Genomic DNA, 21,272 nt, shown 5'->3' on the forward strand with positions numbered 1-21,272 from the left:
TTCCACGCGTACCACATGCTTCACCCATGTCACACTTCATGATTTCATCATCTTTATAAGAATTAAATTAATATTAACGGTTTAAGATTACTGATCTTTATTCATATGCGTGTAATTCCACATATTATCTGCTAATGACTATAAGTTTTGTTTGTTACAGTCAGGAACTAAATATCATTTATATGAACTTCCTTTTTTTTTTCAAATCAGGTTTCGTGTTTGGAGGGATGTGATATCATATTCAACGAGTGTTTTAACTATCCTTATATACAGGATGTAATTGAAAGGTGCAGACAAAATGTGGGCATGATTTCCGCATAACAAAACAAGAAAACTTATCCATATCAACATCTGCTCGGAAACAATTAATTTGTGAGTTATAGCCGAACGAATACCGTCGTTAATTATTCAGGTTCTATCTATCAGCTTTGATGTTGGTAGCTACGTGAGCTACCTTTCAGTTCCACTCCGTCTATACTGTATTTCTATGGGGAAACGTGCCTCTCTTTCTTCAAACATGGCTGAAATAAAAAATTCGAAACATCAATTTTCCATTCTTTCCTCTCTTTCCACTACAGCAGAATGCTATTCAAGATAATCTGTCTATTTTTAATGTCAACTGCATAGCTACTAGGACCTATATAAAATCATGACTTCGCCCTTTCACAGACACAATGCACATGAACAAAATAAATTTCTTTCTTTTTTCATTTTAGGTTTAAGTGTCAGGTTGGGTGGCAGCTCACCTGAAGTAGCAGAAAGTTTAGAGAGCAGACTTACAGACAATGATGTATTTTGTAAAGTATGCAAAATTTGTGTTTACGGACAGAAAAATAAACATCCTGTCCCTTTTCGAAAGCTCTTTGAACAAAGTGCATGAAACCAATACATAACCGGAGATATTTTATCTGTCAGTGCATATGAGTGGTATATATTCTACACGTCTAGACTGATTCAGCTTAAATTTGGCACTGTAGGTTTAGTATAACGTTCCAATTAGACGTCGGTTAACACTTGTGCAACCAGCTCCTGATTCACAAGTAAATATTTACATTCAACAGCTTACTCAAAGAAGGCTCATCGTGTGCAATGATCAAAGTATGTGGTCTGACAATAAAGTTCGTGGACTCATCGAGGTAGAAGTGTTACATATCTCATTGCTGAATATCACTGTAGCCAACTTCAAAGTACTCCTTTTGGGAAGCTGTACACCGATTCCAGCGCCTAGTTTACCCTTCGAAACCGTTTTGGAACTGGTTTTTTGAGAACGGCCTTCAGAGCTGCCTTCGTATTACTCCTGATGTCATCAGTGTCATCAAAATGCCTGCCCTTCAAAATTTCTTTTATCTTCGGGGAAAGGAAAATGTCACTGGGGCTAGATACTGTGAATAAGGGAGCTGTTCCAGCACAGTTATTTGTTTACTAGCTAAAATCTCCCTCACTGACAGTGCAGTGTGAGCAGGTGCATTGTCGTGATCCAAGATCCCTGAGTTGCTGGAAAGAAGTTCGGGTTGTTTCCGTCTAATTGTTTCACGCAGCCTGTTCAGTACTTCTAAATATTAAACATAATATGCCAACGTCATCAAACCATACTGAGCTTCCTGTCCACTGCTGCCATGCCAAGCACGTGGTGTCAAGTTCGCGAACTTTATTGTCAGACCTCTTATACGCGTGTGACTGGAAACTGCATTCTTACGCGCGCATTTAACGCAGTACAGGAAACCCCAGTAATTGTGTGTGTGTTATACTGTACAAAATCGTCAGAGCCTTTCAGAATCTAGCTGTACAAGATTTGCGTTTGTATAGGTATAAAATATGTAGCGACATAAACAGTTCTTCCTCTCCAAAAGATGACTTTTATTACAAGGAATTTTCACCAAACCCAATGGGGTGCGCAGATTAAAAAAAAAAAAAACTTTCGTTAATATGCGTATTCCAAATATTTAGAAAAAAAAAAAGTGACACACTCAAAGAATGTGTGAGGATGTCGCGCTTGTGACAACGATATTTTCTGCTATTTGTCACCATGTGGCCTGGTAGTGATTTATCTAAATTTCGGAGGAATGTACTGCCCCTAACATTAGGTTTTAAGAACTAGCCGAGTGAGCAAGCAGACAGATAGGAAGTTCGGCTTGCTTGATTCGAAACCGTTCGAATCTGCTGAAGATCCTTATAGTAATCTCCCCACAGATGTTAACTACATGGGGCTTGATCTCACGGCGATGACTATGAAGAGAAAAAGAGACTGGAATGTGACGCCGCGTAGTGTGGTAGAATTGTACCGATGTTCTTCCATAACGTCAACAAAATTCTACCAGACTACAAACAAACTTTTATGTTTTTCAAGATACTGGCTATGTGCTGGACGACTGATGTGTCGGAGTTCGAGTCCCGGTGAGGGTAAGAATTTTCTCTTATCCAAGTCGTCCAGAGTGGTCCTGGGGTCCACCCAGTCTCCTAACCAATGGGTACCAGGGGCTCTTTCCTCGGGAGTAGAGCGGCCGAGGCGTGAAGCTGAGCACTCACCTCCAACTAGTGCCGAGGTCAAGAAAATGTGGATCTATACATCCACTCCCCCATACGCTTTCATGGCGTAGTGTTTAATTAGTTAAGCACAAGAACTACTTAACCTTTTTTACGGTTATTAAGAGAAGTTTATACACGTAATACTGCGACATGGGGATAGAAAGGCAGAATACTGGAACGAATAAGATCAGGTACAGCTCAGTCAGTACAGCGAGAGGCTACGTGCTGGACAGGCCGGGTTCGATTGTCACTTCTCCACAGCGTCAAGACCGGCTATGATGGCCCACCCAACCATCTATCCAATGGGTACAGGGGGTAACTGCCCTCAGGGAGAAGAAAGACACAGCCGTGAAGCTGACCACTCACCTAAATCTAGTACCGAGATCAAGAATGGTGGAGCTATATCTACACTCCCCATTCGTCTTCAAAGCCTGGCGTTTAATTAGTTAAGTACAGGATCAACTTTACCTTTACCATACATGAGCCCATTCCTGGTAATAGAGCTGTGAACATGTTTATTCAGCAACGAATAAACACGCAATGGTCAGTCAGTCTAGAAAGTAAAATATGGTCGTGAGTCCCGCGCGAATGGAAACCAAGGATGACTGTGTTGGCCTGCAGCAGCAGCAATTTACCGGACAGACAGTCAGGTGAGTCTTTAATTACACTGTAATCAGTCGTTACCTAGCATCGACTAGTGACGATAGAATAAGCAGCAGAACAATTTATAAGCGCTATAGTTTCTAGTGGTCTATAGAACGTAAAACAGCGAGGCGGTTACAGTTTGTAATTTCGAGTTAAAGGGTTCATTAAATCCAATTATCAATCCAAATCTTGCGTTTAGTCATTAACGCGTGATAATAAGTTAACTGAACTAAATGAGGCAAAATTGAGTATTTTTCTGTGTAATTGTAACTTCTATCAAGTGATATATTGGGAAATGATATTTAGTTTTGGGAAAATATTTATACCATAGGGCTATGAAAAATAATTTTTGTGACGTGCTCCAGTGAAAATGAATCCATACTGTAGTATTTTTTTTTTCCTTGGCACTACAGCCCCAGTGGGCCTTGGCCTACCTCCATGAACTTCTCCGTTCACTTACCTCATTTAGTTCAGTTAACTTATTATAACGCGTTAATGACTAAACGCAAGATTTGGATTGATAATTGGATTTAATGAACCGTTTAACTCGAAATTACAAATTGTAACCGTCTTGCTGATTTACGTTCTATAGACCACTAGAAACTATAGCGTTTATAAATTGTTCTGCTGCTTATTCTATCGTCACTAGTCGATGCTAGGTAACGACTGATTACNATTACCTGTAGTTATTATCCAGGAAAAGTCTTCTTTAAGCAGAATTAATTTTACATTTCTATAATATAAATGTTTATATTTTTAATTCGGTTCTACATTGGATTCCATTTTCGCGTACAAAAAGAATTTCGGTAATTTCTTGATGACTTCAGTTCTGTTACAATTCAGTGTTATATCTAAAAAGAGATCATATGAACTTCAATACCGACGCTTTGCCAATGTCCAAGTTTCGGAGTTAAAGATTAATTTAATGTCTTCCTCATGAGGAAGGCGGCACGCGGTAGAGTAGTTGGTTAAGGCACTATGCGACAATCCGGAATGTCGCAGGTTCAATTCCCGATGAGATAACTGGATTTTTAATTGACCAAAATCCTCCCAGCCGCACTATGACCCTGTGGTCGACTTAGCTTCTAACAGAAATGAGTACCAAGAATTTTATTCGGGGGGGGGGGAAAGGGTGGCCGGCGCGTAAGGCTGACAACCTCACTGCCATCTGTGAGATGTCTAGAGAATGTGGGGGCCTCGACGTCTCACAAGCCTATGGGCCTCCACGGCCTGTTACAGGGAGAGCTTTACATTTTTTACCTTTTTACCTCTTGGGGAACATAGGAAGAAACACGTATGGTTTATTTTATTCAGACATTATCCTAAAAGAATGACATTACCACGAAGCATCAGACTCATGATATGTGGTCTAGAACAGGAATATGAAGGGACCGTCAGATGTTGCGGTAACCATGACGGAGCTAATTCTATTACATTTGATGCACCATTTAATCCACTCCTGCGCGTTTGTGTACTCAAAGCCTGAATATCCGAAATTATTTTAGGGTAGGAAACAAATATGATTAAAAAAATAAACCCTCTCTTTTATTATGGAAGCTTGCAAACTGATTAGAATGGCAACAACTTGTGAATATGAAATGTGACGTGTTATTATGAAACCCATTACTCGCTGAGGGGCGAAGCTCCAAAGAATGACGAACGAAGAGATGGGAGTTGAAATTTCTCGCTAATGGCGACGTGGAACGGCAAAATGTAACGTGGTGAGAAAGTAATTATTCGATAACAAGGAAGAACCATTCTCTACAGTACCACAGCGAGATTAACACACGTGTGGTATACCAGGTATGTCACTACTGCGCGCGGGTGCCATATTTTCGTTCCAACATTTAAATTACAACTGAATTACACGCAGTTTACTAAGATATTCAGTCTCTCTGTCAGGAAGCGTCAGTTCCGCTATTTGAACAAGCTGCAAGAACAGAGAAGAGCATCCCACACAGAGCTCCAGGCATTGCGCCAATATCCCATTATTTCTAAAATTGGGGAATAATTTATCAAAATTTGTGTTCTGCTAACTAGCCCAGTTACAATATCTACACCCTTCATGTCGAGCACGGTCTATGGCTCACGAATCATAGGAGTCGTGGTTTCGATCCCAGCTTATAGGTACTAATCATACTCATTCTCATAACCCAGAGTAATTTGACACTTCAATTTCACTTCTTTGCGTGTCCGACCCTGATATATTCGCGTAGTGTTAATGATTCTACAACAAATCCAATCCAATATACGTGTAATATTATTGTTTAAAAGTTACTGAATGCTGAAGTTTTCTAAGACGAAAAAATAAAATTGTTTTACCTGTCCCTCCGATGGTACTGATAAGAATCCTCAAAATGCATCCCACATCCATTTAAATATCACAGAATATGGCTTTCGGGTCGATCCGTAAGTTATCTGTAACATATCGTTCTTAATCCCCTTCGATATTAATATCGGGATGACGGGTATACAGATATTTGTACGAGATTACTATCCCCTGGGACCTGACTCCGTATAGTCTGGTAAACGATTATAAATATTACCTCCACATTCAACGTAGAAGAATTCTATTCATGTTCAGATTACATATATATCTCATATTCTGAAGAAAGTGACAGAATTCTACTCCGAAACATTTATAATCATCTGCCGGACTACATGGCGTCACATCACTAAAAACATTAATCCTTACGAGAACTTCAGGATCTCAAGCATAATCCTATGGTCTCGTTATCTTTACGTGATGATATCGCGTGAGCCAGCTGTAGCAGAAGCGCTAAGGTTCAGGACTGTTTTAAGCCATAAATATGTAGAAACATTACATATGAAATATAAAATCACATAACCATAAACCTCAATAAAATATTAGACCACCTAGCGCATTGTTCCTATGTCACGTGTAGACATTATGCTCTTTTCTCACTCCGAGTGTTTGCATGACAGACCAGAATAACAGCATGAAATTGGGGGAAAATTCAACAAAGTAGAATTTAGATACAAAATATTATAATTCTGGACAGTATCCATCATCCTGTTTCTATCAAAAACACCACCCTGCTTATATTTTAAAACATATAATGTTTCGGAGAAGATCCTGTCTACGTTTTCAGTTAAAACTTACACAATTAAGCCCAGTCGATAGAGTTAGTCCCTACTTTCGGACAAATTTCCCTTCTGCTAAAACAGAAAAATTCTATCACTGTCACAAACATCGTCGGTGTTACACATCCTCGGTATGTTACATGGAATTAACCCCCCAACAGACTAAAGACATGCGAAAGGTACTGCGATACGCCTATCAAAATATAGATTTAATCTTATAGGCGCCAAAATCTTAATTATTGTGCTGAAAGGAATATACACGTATATCACGATTTTCATCTTAATACTTCTATCCGTCTAAAGGGCCGACCAACCTGTCGGAGGTATATGAAATTCCTGTCACTACGCCTCGGGGCACGCAAAAAACCCATAATGAGACTGCTTCAGTCTCGATAGTACTCAGGAATCGCGCCTCTTAACTGAACTATATGCAACCAAACCAAAAAAACAAAACAAACGAGCGAACTCCGTGGTTTTAGTCCGCAAGCGAACTATACCGACCGAGCGACCGCCGCTTGTCGGCGAAGTTAGTGCTAACTTTAGCGGATAGAGGATGTCACTTGGTCAGGGTAAAGGAACCCCATGGCCGTTAATTTCGGTTTTCTAGACCGGCACCTCTATTTCCTTGAAATAACTCCTCAATTTCCTCCACGAGGCTGAGTGGATCCCGTTCCAGACCCACTACTTCTCAGATAATCTGGTAGCGTCGGGAATCGAACCCGGGACCTCTGGATTTTTAGCCAGAAACTCTGACCACTAGACCAAACAGGCAGTCCAACTATATGCAACCAGTTAGCTTAAATCTGAGGCAGTAGGTGGCATAAGAGGCGATAATTTTGGATGTGAACAGAATTTGACATAAAGACACAACATTCAAAATAAAATAAACCTCCTTTCATACGTTACTTTGTAACACAGAAATTTAATTTTGCGGATATTATTCTACTATTTTCATTTCTTTTTCTTTGTTCTTCGACGCAAAAAGCATAATCTTAGGCAGACACCGTCTTTTGTCACATGAATTCAATTTAAAACTCCTGTTTTCTAATATGTATATATATATAAGCTTGGTCCGTCTCTGTGGTCTAGAGGTCAGAGTTCCTGGCTACAGATCCAGTGGTCCAGGTTCGATTCCCGGCGCTACCAGATTTTCTGAGAAGAAATGGGTCTGGAACGGGGTCCACTCAGCCTCGTGAGGATAATTGTGGAACTATTTCTAGAAAATAGCAGCTCTGGTCTAGAAAACCGAAATAAACGGCCGTGGGGATCTGTTATGCTGACCACGCGACACCCTCTATCCGCTAAGTTTGGCACTAGCTTCGCCGAAAGGCGGCGGTCGCTCGGTCGGTGTAGTTCGCTTTCGGACTAAAACAACGGAGGTTTTTTTTTTACATATAAGCTTACCGCAATAAACGAAATAATTTGTGTGAGCGATTTACTTGACAATACCGTCAGCGTCTCAGATTGCATCGCGACAAATGACAGAATGATCTATGGATAATGAGTTGGAAATTAGCTAGCAAAAATAGGTATTTGCCTAGAATTTTTCAGACGGAACTGAAAAAATAGAAAGAATTCCGAGTGTTACGGCCGAGTTTCAATCCTAGCGACTACCGAACACAAGCCTGAGGTGTTACCGCAACACCAAGCTGCTCGGTGTACAACAGGGCAATGAGCATAAATATATCAACACGCACATGCGCAAGAGTGCTCGGCAGTTCGACGTAGCATTATTGCAATACTATCACGTGAGAAAGGTAAGAGCGTGCAAGTCTTTGCCCAGAGAGGAGTCAAGAAGGAAAATTATTTCAATGCGCATGCCGGATGACTTGCCATCATAGATGGTGATGATTGTGTTAATGACGGCCATTGTGGTGCGATTCGTAGGTTATGTATTGCACAGAGAACTGGTATGTAGAATACTGGGAATATTGCTATTTCTTCCAGGATGCTTCTGACATTCTTGTATAGAAAATAGATAAAGCTCCAAAATTTAACAGGAAGATGAATGGTGTTCAGAAGCTGGGCCGGGTAGCTCGCGAGTACCGTCTGACTCTCAGCTCAAAACAAATTTACTCTCTCGTTAGATCTGTTTGGTTTCCACGTCGAATCTATGCACGTTCTTCGTAGTATTGTCCGCGTAAGCAATAGGAGGAAGGCCGCGCCATAACTCAAGCGGTTAGTCGCTGGCTTCCTACCGCGACGGCCCGGGTTCGATCCCGGGTCTGGTGAAGTGGGATTTGTGGTGGACAAAGCAGCCCTGGGGCGGGTTTTCTCCGAGTACTTCGGTTTTCCCTGCCAATCTTCATTCCACCAAATTCTCCATCATAATCGCCCGGGGCAGATTACAATAGGCCAATCAATAGTCACAGTGCCAAGTGGACCCAGTTGGACTCGTCCCCCCAGATATTATTAGCATTATTGAATAAATAAAACTGGGTAGGAAATGTATAAACTAAAATGCATGTAAAATTTTAGTAGAGAAAATTGAAGGAAATAGACTATTTGGAAGGATTAGATATAGATGGAGAATGACAGTATGCTATGAAGAATCAGCGTGTAACAATATGAGCTGGATTAATCTGGCTGGGGATACAGGCTAGTGGCATGATGTTGCAAACATGGAAATGATGTATCAAATCCTATAAAATGATGAACATTTCTTGATTATCGGCTTCTTAAAAATTATTCTATTGCATGAAGTTACTACTGTTGGAAGAAAGTGGAAAATGCATTCAACTTTCGTGCCGAAATATGAAAAAGAATATTATAAAAGGACGAATTCTTGTATGAACAAAATAACATTAGCACCTCTAAAATAAATGTTCATAAATCACAGCCATACATATGACGTATGCAATGAATTCTGGGTAAATTTCCAGTTTCAGATAACTGAAAAAAAAAAGTCTTTCTGTTTCTAGTGTAATCCACAAACCAGAATACTTATTGTGACGTCCACTAGTCTCGAATATGTTAAGGGATTATGGGATTAAAGCGACAACTTCACAAAAGCAATATAACCGTGTATGCTTTTCCGTTGTTTTATATTAACATTGCGGAAATACTTGACAAAAAAAAAAAAAAAGGTTTTTTGAAGTTTGAAGTTCGAAGTTCCATTGAAAACTTCTGACCCTTGTGCTCGTTTATGAAGCCACGAGTTTCTATTTCAAATCGCAGTCCAATAAATTTTCAGGGAATTTCTATATAGCTACGAGCTTTGAAAATATCCTTGCTAACAGACAATGATTTGGAACATTGTCATCAAAGGGTATTATTATTTTCTCATTTGTCCATGTTATTGTGCCAGATAACATGTTAAAAATGTGTCCTTAATGTGTAACATTCATGGATCAGAAATTATTTTCCTGTTCCCTGGTAGTACACAGAGGCTTACAAGTAGATTCTAAATGGTTCTAACGATGGTGTATAATAATCAGAATTATTGGGTTTTCGGATTTTTTCTATCGTCCGGGATTCTGAAATTTAGAAAACACAACGTTTCAGAAACTGGATCTGTGTTTTCTAGTTTTTAGAATCCCAGACGATGGACACAATACGAACAAAACTAGTAATTCTAAGAAGCTTACAAATTCCTCTTGTAACGTCAATGAGTAGAGGTTGTCTGTTGCAGTTAGGAGTCTCGTGTTCTATGCCATACGAACCTTCGCTCACAATTTCATGATTGTGAAGATGGAGAATGCAGCCCTTTCTTTCAACCCCATCAAGAAATTTCTCACATTTAGGATGCATATAAGGGGTTTTACTTTAAACATCTAAACTATAAACACCTACAGATTTAAAAGAAAAATTACTCATGGCTGAAGCTACAGAAGCGTCTGTAGGTGTGTAATACAAACCGTTAAATATTATATTTGTAGGATACTTCCTGTTTTTTGTGAGTACTTCATAGCTACCCACAAGGACGTTATTTTCCTGTCACCTTGTGTTTCTGTAATATCTCCTGTAACGAAGAACGAGAGCGCCGGTCACGGTAGCCGAGCGGTCTAAGGCATGTACTGTCTTCGCTCGCTTGGAAACCGGGATCGTGGGTTCGAATCCCATTCAAGGCATGGATGTTTAGTTTGTGTGTGCGCGTTTTTCTGTGTTTCTGTACAGGTAGAGGCCTTGTGACGAGCTGATCACCCGGCCAAGGAGTCCTACCGTATGTCTAAGATCTAAAAAAAACCTAAGTGAACGGAGAAGTTCATGGAGGTAGGCCGAGGCCCACTGGGGCTCTAGTGCCAAGGGAAAAAAGAAAGAACACCGAAGAATTCTATCTTCCGGGATATAGAGCCGTGTAATCCATTGAAAGTCTACCGGCATTTCGAAGAAACATGTCACCTTCATTTTCAGGGTCAAAGAATAAGCCAAGCAAGAACCAGGACGAAGCATGATATGTCGGTTCGCTTTGAAGGATCAAAAATTTGAAACTTTCAACTATAAAAAAGACACATACGTGTATAAGTGAACTGACTAAAAATATCATATACAATAGTAACCACAGAGATTTTATATGAACAGTGGAAGGAGATGCAAATATAGAAAATATTATCTTAATTTATTTCTGTTCATCTCTCTTTTAACTAAATTTAGCATGTAGTACATAAAGATCGTGTCGGACGTCCGGACACGTACAAATATTCCTCAGTCCATCATGCCTTGCGTTCATTGCCTTTTGAGCCCCAAACAGTGATGGAAACGAGTGGAGGGTCTGGCTTGGGCGAAACACTGCAGCTGTAGCTGCCGAAAATGCGACACGCCCCTTCTCGTTCGCTGCGAGCGAGAAATCGATACTCAGAGAACAAATGCACGAGTTCAAAAATATATATATACATATCGTACTGTCTCTATGAGAATTGAATTTCTTCACGAAAGTGACCCAGAAGTAGACAACAGGATCCTATATACTGATTCGCATATACCTGTATTAAACATATACATCATATCTATATTACTGTATAACTTATGCTGATCCAAACCCAGGAATATTGGTTTTGAAAATAAAGAAGATTACCTACCCAGAAGTGAGCCCGGATAGGGTAGCAGGTACGGGCTGGACGACCGAGAGGTCAGAGTTCGAGTCCATGTAGAATCAAGTATTTTCTATTCTCCACGTCATCCAGACTGGCTCTGTGGTCCACCCAACCTCCTATACAATGAATATCGGGGGTTCTTCCTCCGGGAGTAAATCGGTCGAGGCGCGAAGTCGAACACTCACCTCCAACTAGTGCCGAGGTCAAGAAAACGTGGATCTATACATGTACTCCCCTATACACCTTCATGGCTTATTGCTTAGTTACTTCAGCACAGGGAAAACTTTACTTTTACTTACTTTTCCTGTGGCGCTACAGCCCCAATTTGGACCTAGGCCTACCTCCATGAAACTCTCCGTTTCACTTCGGTTTACTAGATCTTACACATTCGGCAGGACTCCTTGGGCGGGTGATCAGCTCGTCGCAAGGCCTCTACCTGTAGACAAACACAGAAAAACGGCACACAAACATCCATGCCCTGAGTGGGATTCGAACCCACGATCCCGGCTTCCGAGCGAGCGAAGGCAGTGCATGCCTTAGACCGCTCGGCTACCGTGACCGGCGTTTACTTACTATACAATCCAAAATATTTTAAAAACTTCGTGATATGTTTCTCTCCACTGCACGTCAATTACACTGCGCGGTATCCATTTTGTGTGTACTTAATAATTATGACGTTTCGGCTGTCTGGTGTAGTCCCGTCGTCAGGTGAATATTTGTCATTATATTGATAGTTAATTTTATTGTATTTTTTTTCGAAACCGCTACTGGCACGGGTCATAACTGAACCCAGAATCACCTGATTACATTAAACTCGTAGGCTATGTCAACCACTAGACCATGCTGATAGTGTTCATAGAGTTAGGTTTCTCTTCCTGCTGCAGTCATTAGTGTTCATGGTAAACAAAACAAACAGGGAGTAGGGACGTAAAACCTCTGCAACGTACAGAGGTCAGGAATCAATTCTCGGTCCTCATGCTTTACCTCCGAGAACAGGACGAATAAATATCAGGCCTCTCTGAACCTGGTGACGAAGAAAAACATACTATCATTGCTGAGAATCGAACTCCGGTCGCCTACTCATATAATTTTTCTCTTCGAAAATGTGTATGGTTTTAGACTATTACAATACGTTACAATAGTAGGTGCTCAGAGGCTTCAAGTTGTGAAATCCTACCTAAAATATAGACCTCTTGAGTTACACGGTTGCGTGTAGACCTAACATGGAAATAGTATATAGAGAGAAAACGCTTCGGTGACTTTGCGAATATGAGGAATAGGAGAAAACTCCGGTTCTTCGAGGGTCCCCTGAGAACGTCTTTCTCTCTCTAGCTCACGCGAGTAGGATGTCGTCTGTCATGTTGTTTCCGAATTGATTTCCTCTTCTTTCAAGCAATTTATCTGCAGAATAATCGGTTCTTTTTATAGGAAACAATTGAAAGGAATGGCAGAAAGGGGCAAATCTGGCCGACAGCTGCCACATACTTACAACAAGATTGGATTTATTTCATCGGACTTTATTTTGATATTTCCAATCGATTTGGCGTCCTGTTCTAATAGGGATATCTGAAAGAAAACCTTTATTATTAGGAAATAAATACACAGTACAAGAATAAATATCAACTTCCAACGGAGAATGGGTAATTCAGAGGAGAGAGGACATGACGTGAAGTAAAGTGATCTGATGTGTTTCTAATCGACCGCCTCTGTCGTCTAATTCTCAGAGTTCCTGGCTACAGATTCAGAGGTCCGGGTTCCATTCCCGACGCTACAGATTTTCTGAGAATTAGTGGGTCTGGAACGGGGTCCACTCAGCCTCGTGAGGATAATTGAGAAGCTGTTTCAAGGAAATAGCAGCTCCGGTCTCGAAAACCGAGACTAATGGCAGTGGGGATCCGTTGCGCTGACCACGTGACATCCTCTATCCGCAAAAGTTGGCACTAATTCACCAACAAGCGACGGTCGCTCGGTCGGTATGGTTCGCTTGCGGACTACAGTACATGGAGTTTGTTTTGTTTGTTTTTGTTTGTACAATAATAAATAGCAACTTCCAACGGAGAATGGGTAATTCCGAGGGCAGAGGATATGACGTGAAGTAACGTGTGTCTAATATTCATGTAATCTAAAATATTTTATGGGCGAAAAGTGATCACATTTGCCTCTCTGTCATATTCACTTTAGATAAGAAATATCTGCATGTCGCAATATACTGTCGTCTACAATGAATTCGGGCCATACTGTATGACTTTTTAGATTATAGTTCTTCCTGGGAAGCTGCGAGTTGCTCAGCTTGTCAACAAATTCCCCGCCTCATACTGAAATCGATGGTTCATTATCGTGTTCACAAGACACCACCAATGACCCTATCCACAAGTTGAACTTAGGCCACAAGTTCACAAACTGTATCTTCAAGAGTGGCCCATATGTTTATATTATCTGTGTATCTACAACTACGTCCAGCATGTGACATTACCCCTTCAGAATATCCCAAAACAATGCACTTGCAGGTTATCGGAATATTCTACCTTTATTATAAACTGTCCTTACGCCTATATGCTGCAGGTCTGTGTTGTGGGACAGGAAAATACGTGTATAGTTTTGAACCTTACATAATACCGCTATCAGCTAAAATAAAAAGATATGGTTCTATTATATTTGAATATCCTCCTGGCTTTATTTTGTTACTGTAGGGCCGCGCCATAGCTCAAGCGGTTAGTCGCTGGCTTCCCACTGTGGCGATTCGGGTTCGATCCCGGGTCTGGTCAAGTGGGATTTGTGGTGGACAAAGTGGCGCTGGGGCGAGTTTTCTCCGAGTACTTCGGTTTCCACTGCCAATCTTCATTCCACCTAATTCTCCATCGTCATAATCACCTGGGGCAGTCTACAATAGGCCAATCAGTGGCCACCGTGCCGAGTGGACCCAGTTGGACTCCACCCACTATTAAGCAAATTAAAAAAATATGCAAACAAAAAACAGAAAGGCAGAATAATACTTATGCTATTAAGCGACACAATATTAAGAAGTGTGGTTAACTAACTAAACTAATTTCATGGATCTCAGCCCTTCTTGAGAAGCCACCAGTTTTGCAGCAACTCTACAACTTCCCAGCATTTTATTGAGCTGGAAGTTTTCATTAGCGTGTTCACAAGAGCCCTCCACTGGTCCATATTCTGAGCCACATCAATCCGATCTATACCATCCCATCCTTTCCTTCTATGATCCATTTTAATATTGTCCACCCAACTATATCTTTGTCTTCCTAGTGATCTCTTTCCTTCTGGCTTTCCCAAATCCCTATATGCATTCCTCTTCGACCCATTCGTGCTATATATCCTGTCCATCTCATCCTCCTTGACTTGATCATTCTAATTATACTTGGAGAAGAGTACAAGTTATGAAGCTCCTCATTATGCAGTTTTCTTCAACCTCCTGTCACTTCATCTCTCTTCGGCCCAGAAATTGTCCTCAGTACCCTGTTCTCAAGCACCTTCAGTCTAAGTATGGTTAACTGGAAGTAAAATTCCAGGTATTCATAGCCGCGGCGCATAATGTAGACACACGGTCACCTTCACGCTCGGGCCCCTGTCATTCCTCTACACCCATTCAGTAGGAGCAACAGTCGATCCAGAGACGTGTACTCAATTCGCATTTCAAATTATTTATTATCCGTCATGAAAGTGGAAGATGTAGTAACTGTACTGCATATGTACATACTGCACAACAGATACCTAGCTCTAGTACGAGGGTCAGTCAGCAAATAGGTCACAAATGAAATAAAACAGCTGTAATGGATGCGATACGTTTTCTGTGTGTATCACTAGGTAGCAGCACAGTCCAGCTTCATGACAGTCTAGGTAGCAGACGCGCATGCGCATATGCAGAGGCTGGTTTCAGTAGTCAAATTGGCGACCGTGCTTGAGGGGTGTATTACCGAAAAGCAGCGTTCTGTTGTGCGTTTCCTGTGGGCAAAAGTACTAAATGCGAAGGATATGCAAATAGAAATGTACCCTGAAGAAAGTCGAATTCTGGGTTTAGGCACCGTGGATTTTTCGTTTTGGCCGACGTTTCGGAGGATAGGTTCCTCCGAAACGTTTGCCAAAACGAAGAATACACGGCGCCTAAACCCAGAAGACGACTTTCTTCATAGTCATCGCCGTGAAGACCTCAAAACTTACATAGAAATGTACCCTGTTTACGGCGCGAAGTGTTCGTCGCATAAAGCGATTCACACCTGGACGGCAACAGCTTCACTGATGACGAAGAGGTTTAAGTGAGGTTTGGAAGTAGCTGCGACAACAGTCAAAACACTTCTACCCTGCGGTTTTCGACGCACTGATAAAGCTATGGAAAAAGTGTATCGATGTTGGCGGAGGACATGCGAGAAATATTTTTTTTTTCTTTTACAGTTTCGAATATCGCATATTTTCAATTTTATTTCTATTTGTGTCCTATTTACTGACTCTCCCTCATTATCATTCAAAACGTATTCCGGGTTGAAAGGAGAAATGCTTACTCGTATACACAGAGTGACCAAAATATCAGTTAACTTAAAGCATTCCGTCGTATTAAGAGGAATGTTCATATTTAAACCTATCAGTCAATCTTTTGACCAGTATCGCATCATTATGAGATGTTCATTAGACGTAGAGGATCTCACTTCGAAAAATGTATATATATATATATGTGTGTGTGTGTGTGTGTGTGTGTGTAATATTGTTCTTTCTAACATAATTTGGCGCACATTTTACTAAACATTTAACTGACTTTTGAGCCAACCTGCATATGGACATATATATGAAATGGAAACCGAATGAATTTTGGTACTTTTTTATATTTGTGGAAAAAGTCAAATTTAGAGGTATTTAAAAACCGGAAAAATATTTTAGACAATATTAGACCTTCGTGGTATGTTTGTTTATAAATGTGCTACAGTCACTCTGTATTCTTATTAATCTTGTTTCAATTCACCCTGAGACATGGCTTTATAAGACAGACAGTGTATGTGTGCACAGATTTCCCTGTACTTCCCCTCCTACTCTGGTTAGGAGCCTGGAATACTTCCTGCTCCTGCTTCTTCTAAACCGTCAAACTTAAGGGGTTACAAGAGAAACTGCTTTCACATTTAAGCAGTTACTTATTTAATTCCTAATAGGATATGTGTGGAATATCTTATTACAAGTAACATGAACATCACTAAATCAGTATTCATTCAGAAGTAAAAAGAACGTGTACGGTTTCCATTAGGATTCCGAAACTAACAATTGAGACAGGACTTTTAACGTCCCATTTCTATCCAACAGTTCTAAGTCTTTCAATTCTATTTCACATGACTCTCTTTTATGTCTCTAGAATCAAACCTTGGTCACTTCGAAGAACGAAAATGCAGAGAACTGAAAGATATTTTTACTTGCTTGTGACTAGACAAGCGTTTTAGGTTGATAATTGAATTTACTGAATACTTACAGGTCGTAACTCTAACTAACTATAACAGTCTCACTGATTTATAAACCATGAAGATCACTGTAACTGCAGCACACGTAAGGTCTTCTATGTCTTCATTAGCTATTGCTAGGTAGCGGCTCCTAACAATGGTGATTCGTCAGTTTCTGTGCTTATGTCCTTATCGGCTAGGGACCGTATCACAAGTGATAAATGAGCGATTGGCTGCTAAATCGCTGCTGTCCCTAGCCAGCACAGTGATCCTTTGTTCCGAGTCCCATGGGATTCATGAATATATTTCCCTGCTGACGGCTCTGGCAAACAAGAGTTTGCAACATTTGCCTCGGCGCATTTCTCTTACAGTCATCAGTGTCATATTATGTAAACGTGTGGAACCCAAATTAAAACATCTGAGAAATATTTAGTAAATATATGCTAACTTCCATGTTTACAGTTTTCAACATCCCTCTAAACCGATTACATTCCATGAAATACATCGAAATGCATGTATGCATAACGAAAACAGATGGTCTGGAGATAACAGACGTCAGTAACTGACCATGTGCCTGCAGATTCCTGACAAGTTTATCATGCGAAGTTCAGCCCTTTTTATAATCCACAAAAAGTAAACACCAAGCCACAGGCTTTTGGATTCACGGTTTCGGATTTTTATGCGTGTTTTTACATCAGCATGGCAAAATGCCCCAGAGCAGCAGACAATCAGAAATTTGGGTAACATGCAGACAGAGGTGATAGCCAACTGTTTGCACCCGAAAGGAACGCAACTGTACGGGAATAAAAACTGGATCGATCTACACGAGAAAAAGGTTGTTATTTTTAAAAAAATAACGGTATATGAACTCAATCCTCCAAAAACGTTAAGTGTAAAATATATGGATATATATGTGTGGGACATTTTAACAAAAATCACCCGAATACACTGGACATGTTGCGCCTAGGGCAACTGTAAATTTTTTTATGTGTAATGCCCATGAAACACGTGCGCTAGTGAGGGCCACAGGAGTTCAACATTACAGTGATCAGAGTGCAAAAAGTAGTTCAGTACAACTTTCGCCCGAAAATATATGTTACGTGTATGAGAGAGGTCTAGTACAGTACTTAAAGAAGAGTCTAATAAGAAAGTTTAATGCAGCAATTCAATTAACTTTGATTCCTTATTTACTTAAGACGTTACTCAACAGCCCAAAGGTCAATGGAATTTTCATTTGACCTAATCCTTCCAGACGCACTATGTCCCTGGGGTCGACTTAGCCTGTAATAGAAATGAGTACCAGGAATCTTCCTGGGGATAGAAGACGACAGGCGGGTAAGACTGACAACTTCACTGCCATCTGTGAGCCGTCTAGAAAATGTGGAAGCCTCGACGTCTCACAACCCTAAGGGCTTCCATGGCTTGTTACAGGGATAGCTTTACTATTTTTACTTATAAATTGTGTGGATTCTGTTTCATATTACAGATTTCGTTCTGATTATGTACTAAGATTGTCTGTGTTGTTTGGTGTAGATAGACGCAAACCTTGTACCTGTCTCAGTATATCGAGTCTGTATAGCATATGATGGATCATACAGTATCCATCACTGAGTTTACAACTGAACCTCCAGAATTCCATTTGCACATACAAGCAAGAGGGTGGTTGGAGGAGTTCGGTGGTCTATTTGCTAATGTTGAATACTTACGGGTTCACAAGAACCTCATATAACAATATAATAAGCTTAAATTATGCGAGGATTGTGCAGAGAAATATGAATAAACAACAACAAACTCTTCGGTAAACACTTCTGTGCTTAATGTTTCTTCGCTGCAGGGTTCCTGGAAATATTCGAACCCAAGGCGAGCGAACAGGTGAGAATATACTTACACACAAGCAGGAAATTACTGCTTTTATCTAAATAACACAAACTTTTGGGTCAGAAATTGTATTTTCAGTTTTTTTCATTTTAATTCTTTAGTCTAGCTATCACAAAATTCGATTGCCAGTAAATGAGAATAGGAATATTTTCAGCAATACTCATATTTATTATTACTATCATAAATTGAAAAAAGTATTGTCAGCGGACTGGAACATGAATGAGGAATAATATTTTTCAGAATGAAAACATACACAGCGCATGTCATAATTAGGTTCGACATTGGTAGAGCTCCAAGTATGAGTATATAGGACTTCATGGAGCTGACTCACTACATTCTACTCAACTTCATTATTTGCATCCTGCTGCGTGTATTATTAGAGACGCCTTGTCGGCCGTCCTCACAAAAGTCGTAAACAAACTGACACTAACGTCTTAATATTGTTTTATAATGCACATTGCTACATGTTCCGATTTACATGATTGTCTTCAGGTGCTTTATGTAAATGTATAACTGATGTTATTCAATTGTATCTTTTGGCTAATATGGATGTATGTTTGTAAAATATAGTAAAATGTAGGTGTTATTATTCAAATTTGAGTATGTGCCGTGTAAATACCTAAAGACATTCTACAAATTTAAAAAATTTAAGTTGGATAAATGAAATAAAATTAATAAAATTGCTGCAGTTGGGACAGTTAAGTGTGGGCGTCGTGATGGGCTAGGTTATTGCTATTTTTGTTCCTTTGTGTCGAACTCCAACTAAGGCATCCCTGCTCCTTTTTCGAGTTCCGGTAGGGTCAAGAATTTTCTCTTCTCCGCGTTATCCAGACCGGTCTTGGCGCCCACCCAGCCCCTTATCCAATGGACACCGGGAGAACTTTCCCGGGGATAAAGCGGCAGGGGCGTCAAACTAACCACTCGCCTCCCCCATAAGCCTTTATGGCGTAATTCTTAATTAGTTAAGCTCAGAGACAACTTTACTTTTTAACTTTACCCGAACGATGAACTAAATAGTAAGGGTTTGCAGAAAACTAATTTGAATTTTTTAAATTTCTCTAAAACAAAATCTACATATATTGCATTAGTATGAGGCAAAATAGATAAATCTGATTAAGATACTTACACTTTTAATTTCGGTGTGACGAACATTTATGGAAGTAAAATGAGGAAATCTGACTCAGTGCAGTGTAATGTTGGTATTCGATTACTTTTCATCAACAGATACGTGGTAGCATGATACGAATGCCAATGACAATGAGGCATGAAGATTAACGAAAGCATTTGGTAGATGTCATATATTCCTCATTGTTATGGGTCAGTATAAAGTACTACTATGTTCACTGGCATGTAACGGACAGTTGGCTAGCGAGAAATATTCTTGATACAGACAATTTCACTTTAGAAATCTCTATAACACATCCAGCCTTTCTTCAACATATGAACGTAAAAGCATAACGAAAACATCCATTTATTTGGGGTACATTCACTGAGGTTGAAACTGTTAGCTTTCATTTTCTACCAGTAGACAATGGCAACAGAGATAAATTTTAATTTAACTAAATCATTATTAACGTACGTGAGAAGGGACCCAAGAAAAATTAAGATAAATTTATTTTTAATTCTATTAATTGACGGCACTTCCGGCAGACATTAATGACGCTGCAACTTACCTACTACGGTGAGATATACAGGATGCCCAATTGGCGGCGTAGTGCTGATCTGACACTCGTAGATTCCCGAATCTTTGCGCTGTGGATATCTGATTCTCAGTGTCCAGTCTTCCGTGTGGGGTGAATGGATGGCTTCGAACCTCTGATCGCTTGTATATGTATAACGTCCAACTGTCAGCAAGTGGATATCTCGGTGTCGAACCCAGGACACCTGAAATATAAAAGTTTTGCTACAATTGGTACGTTACGTAGTGTAAAAGTCTAATCCTAACTGCGTCAAAACCTGATTCAGGAGGAAATTAAGAGGAGATTGAACTCGGGTAATGATTGCTACCATTCAGTCCAGAACCTTTTGCCTTCTCGTCTGCTGTCCAAAAACATAAAAATTAGAATATTCAAAATTATAATTTTGCCTATGGTTCTGTATGGGTGTGAAACTTGGTCTCTGATATTAAGGGAGGAACATAGACTGAGGGTGTTTGAGAACAGGGTGTTGAAGAGAATATTTGGACCGAAGAGAGTTAACGTGATGGGCAATTGAAAAAAACTGCATAGTGAAGAGCTTCATAACTTGTACTCTTCGCCAAGTATAATTAGAATGATCGAGCCAAGGAGGGTGAGATGGGCAGGGCATGTAGCACGAATGGGAGAGAAGATGAATGCCTATAGGAGATTGGTGGGAAAGCCAGAAGGAAAGAAACCACTAGGAAGACCGAGACGTGGATGGGTGGATAATATTAAAATGGATCTTAGAGAGATAGGATGGGATGGTATGCACTGGCTCGATCTGGTTCAGGATAAGGATCAGTGAAGGACTCTTGTGAACACGGTAATGAACCTTCGGATTACATAACATGCTGGGAAGTTCTTGAGTAGCTGCAAAATTGGCGGCTGCTCAAGAAGTGCTCAGCTCCATGAATGAGTTATTGAGTAATGCTAAAGACAAATTGTGCTCTAAACAATTACAAGAACATAGGCCT

General features: G+C 40.3%; 1 protein-coding gene across 1 annotated transcript in view; it reads right to left on the reverse strand.

Annotated features, from left to right (window-relative positions):
* The window catches only part of LOC111875427 (zwei Ig domain protein zig-8), a 209,710-nt gene that overhangs the window by 110,682 nt on the left and 77,756 nt on the right, over window positions 1–21,272 (reverse strand). Inside the window, exon 3 of the mRNA XM_023871671.2 lies at window positions 20,293–20,503. Coding sequence (XP_023727439.1) covers window positions 20,293–20,503 — 211 coding nt within the window. The remainder of the gene's footprint in view (window positions 1–20,292; window positions 20,504–21,272) is intronic.

Source organism: Cryptotermes secundus, unplaced genomic scaffold (assembly GCF_002891405.2).
Source record: "Cryptotermes secundus unplaced genomic scaffold, Csec_1.0 scaffold172, whole genome shotgun sequence".
Classification (NCBI taxonomy): domain Eukaryota; kingdom Metazoa; phylum Arthropoda; class Insecta; order Blattodea; family Kalotermitidae; genus Cryptotermes; species Cryptotermes secundus.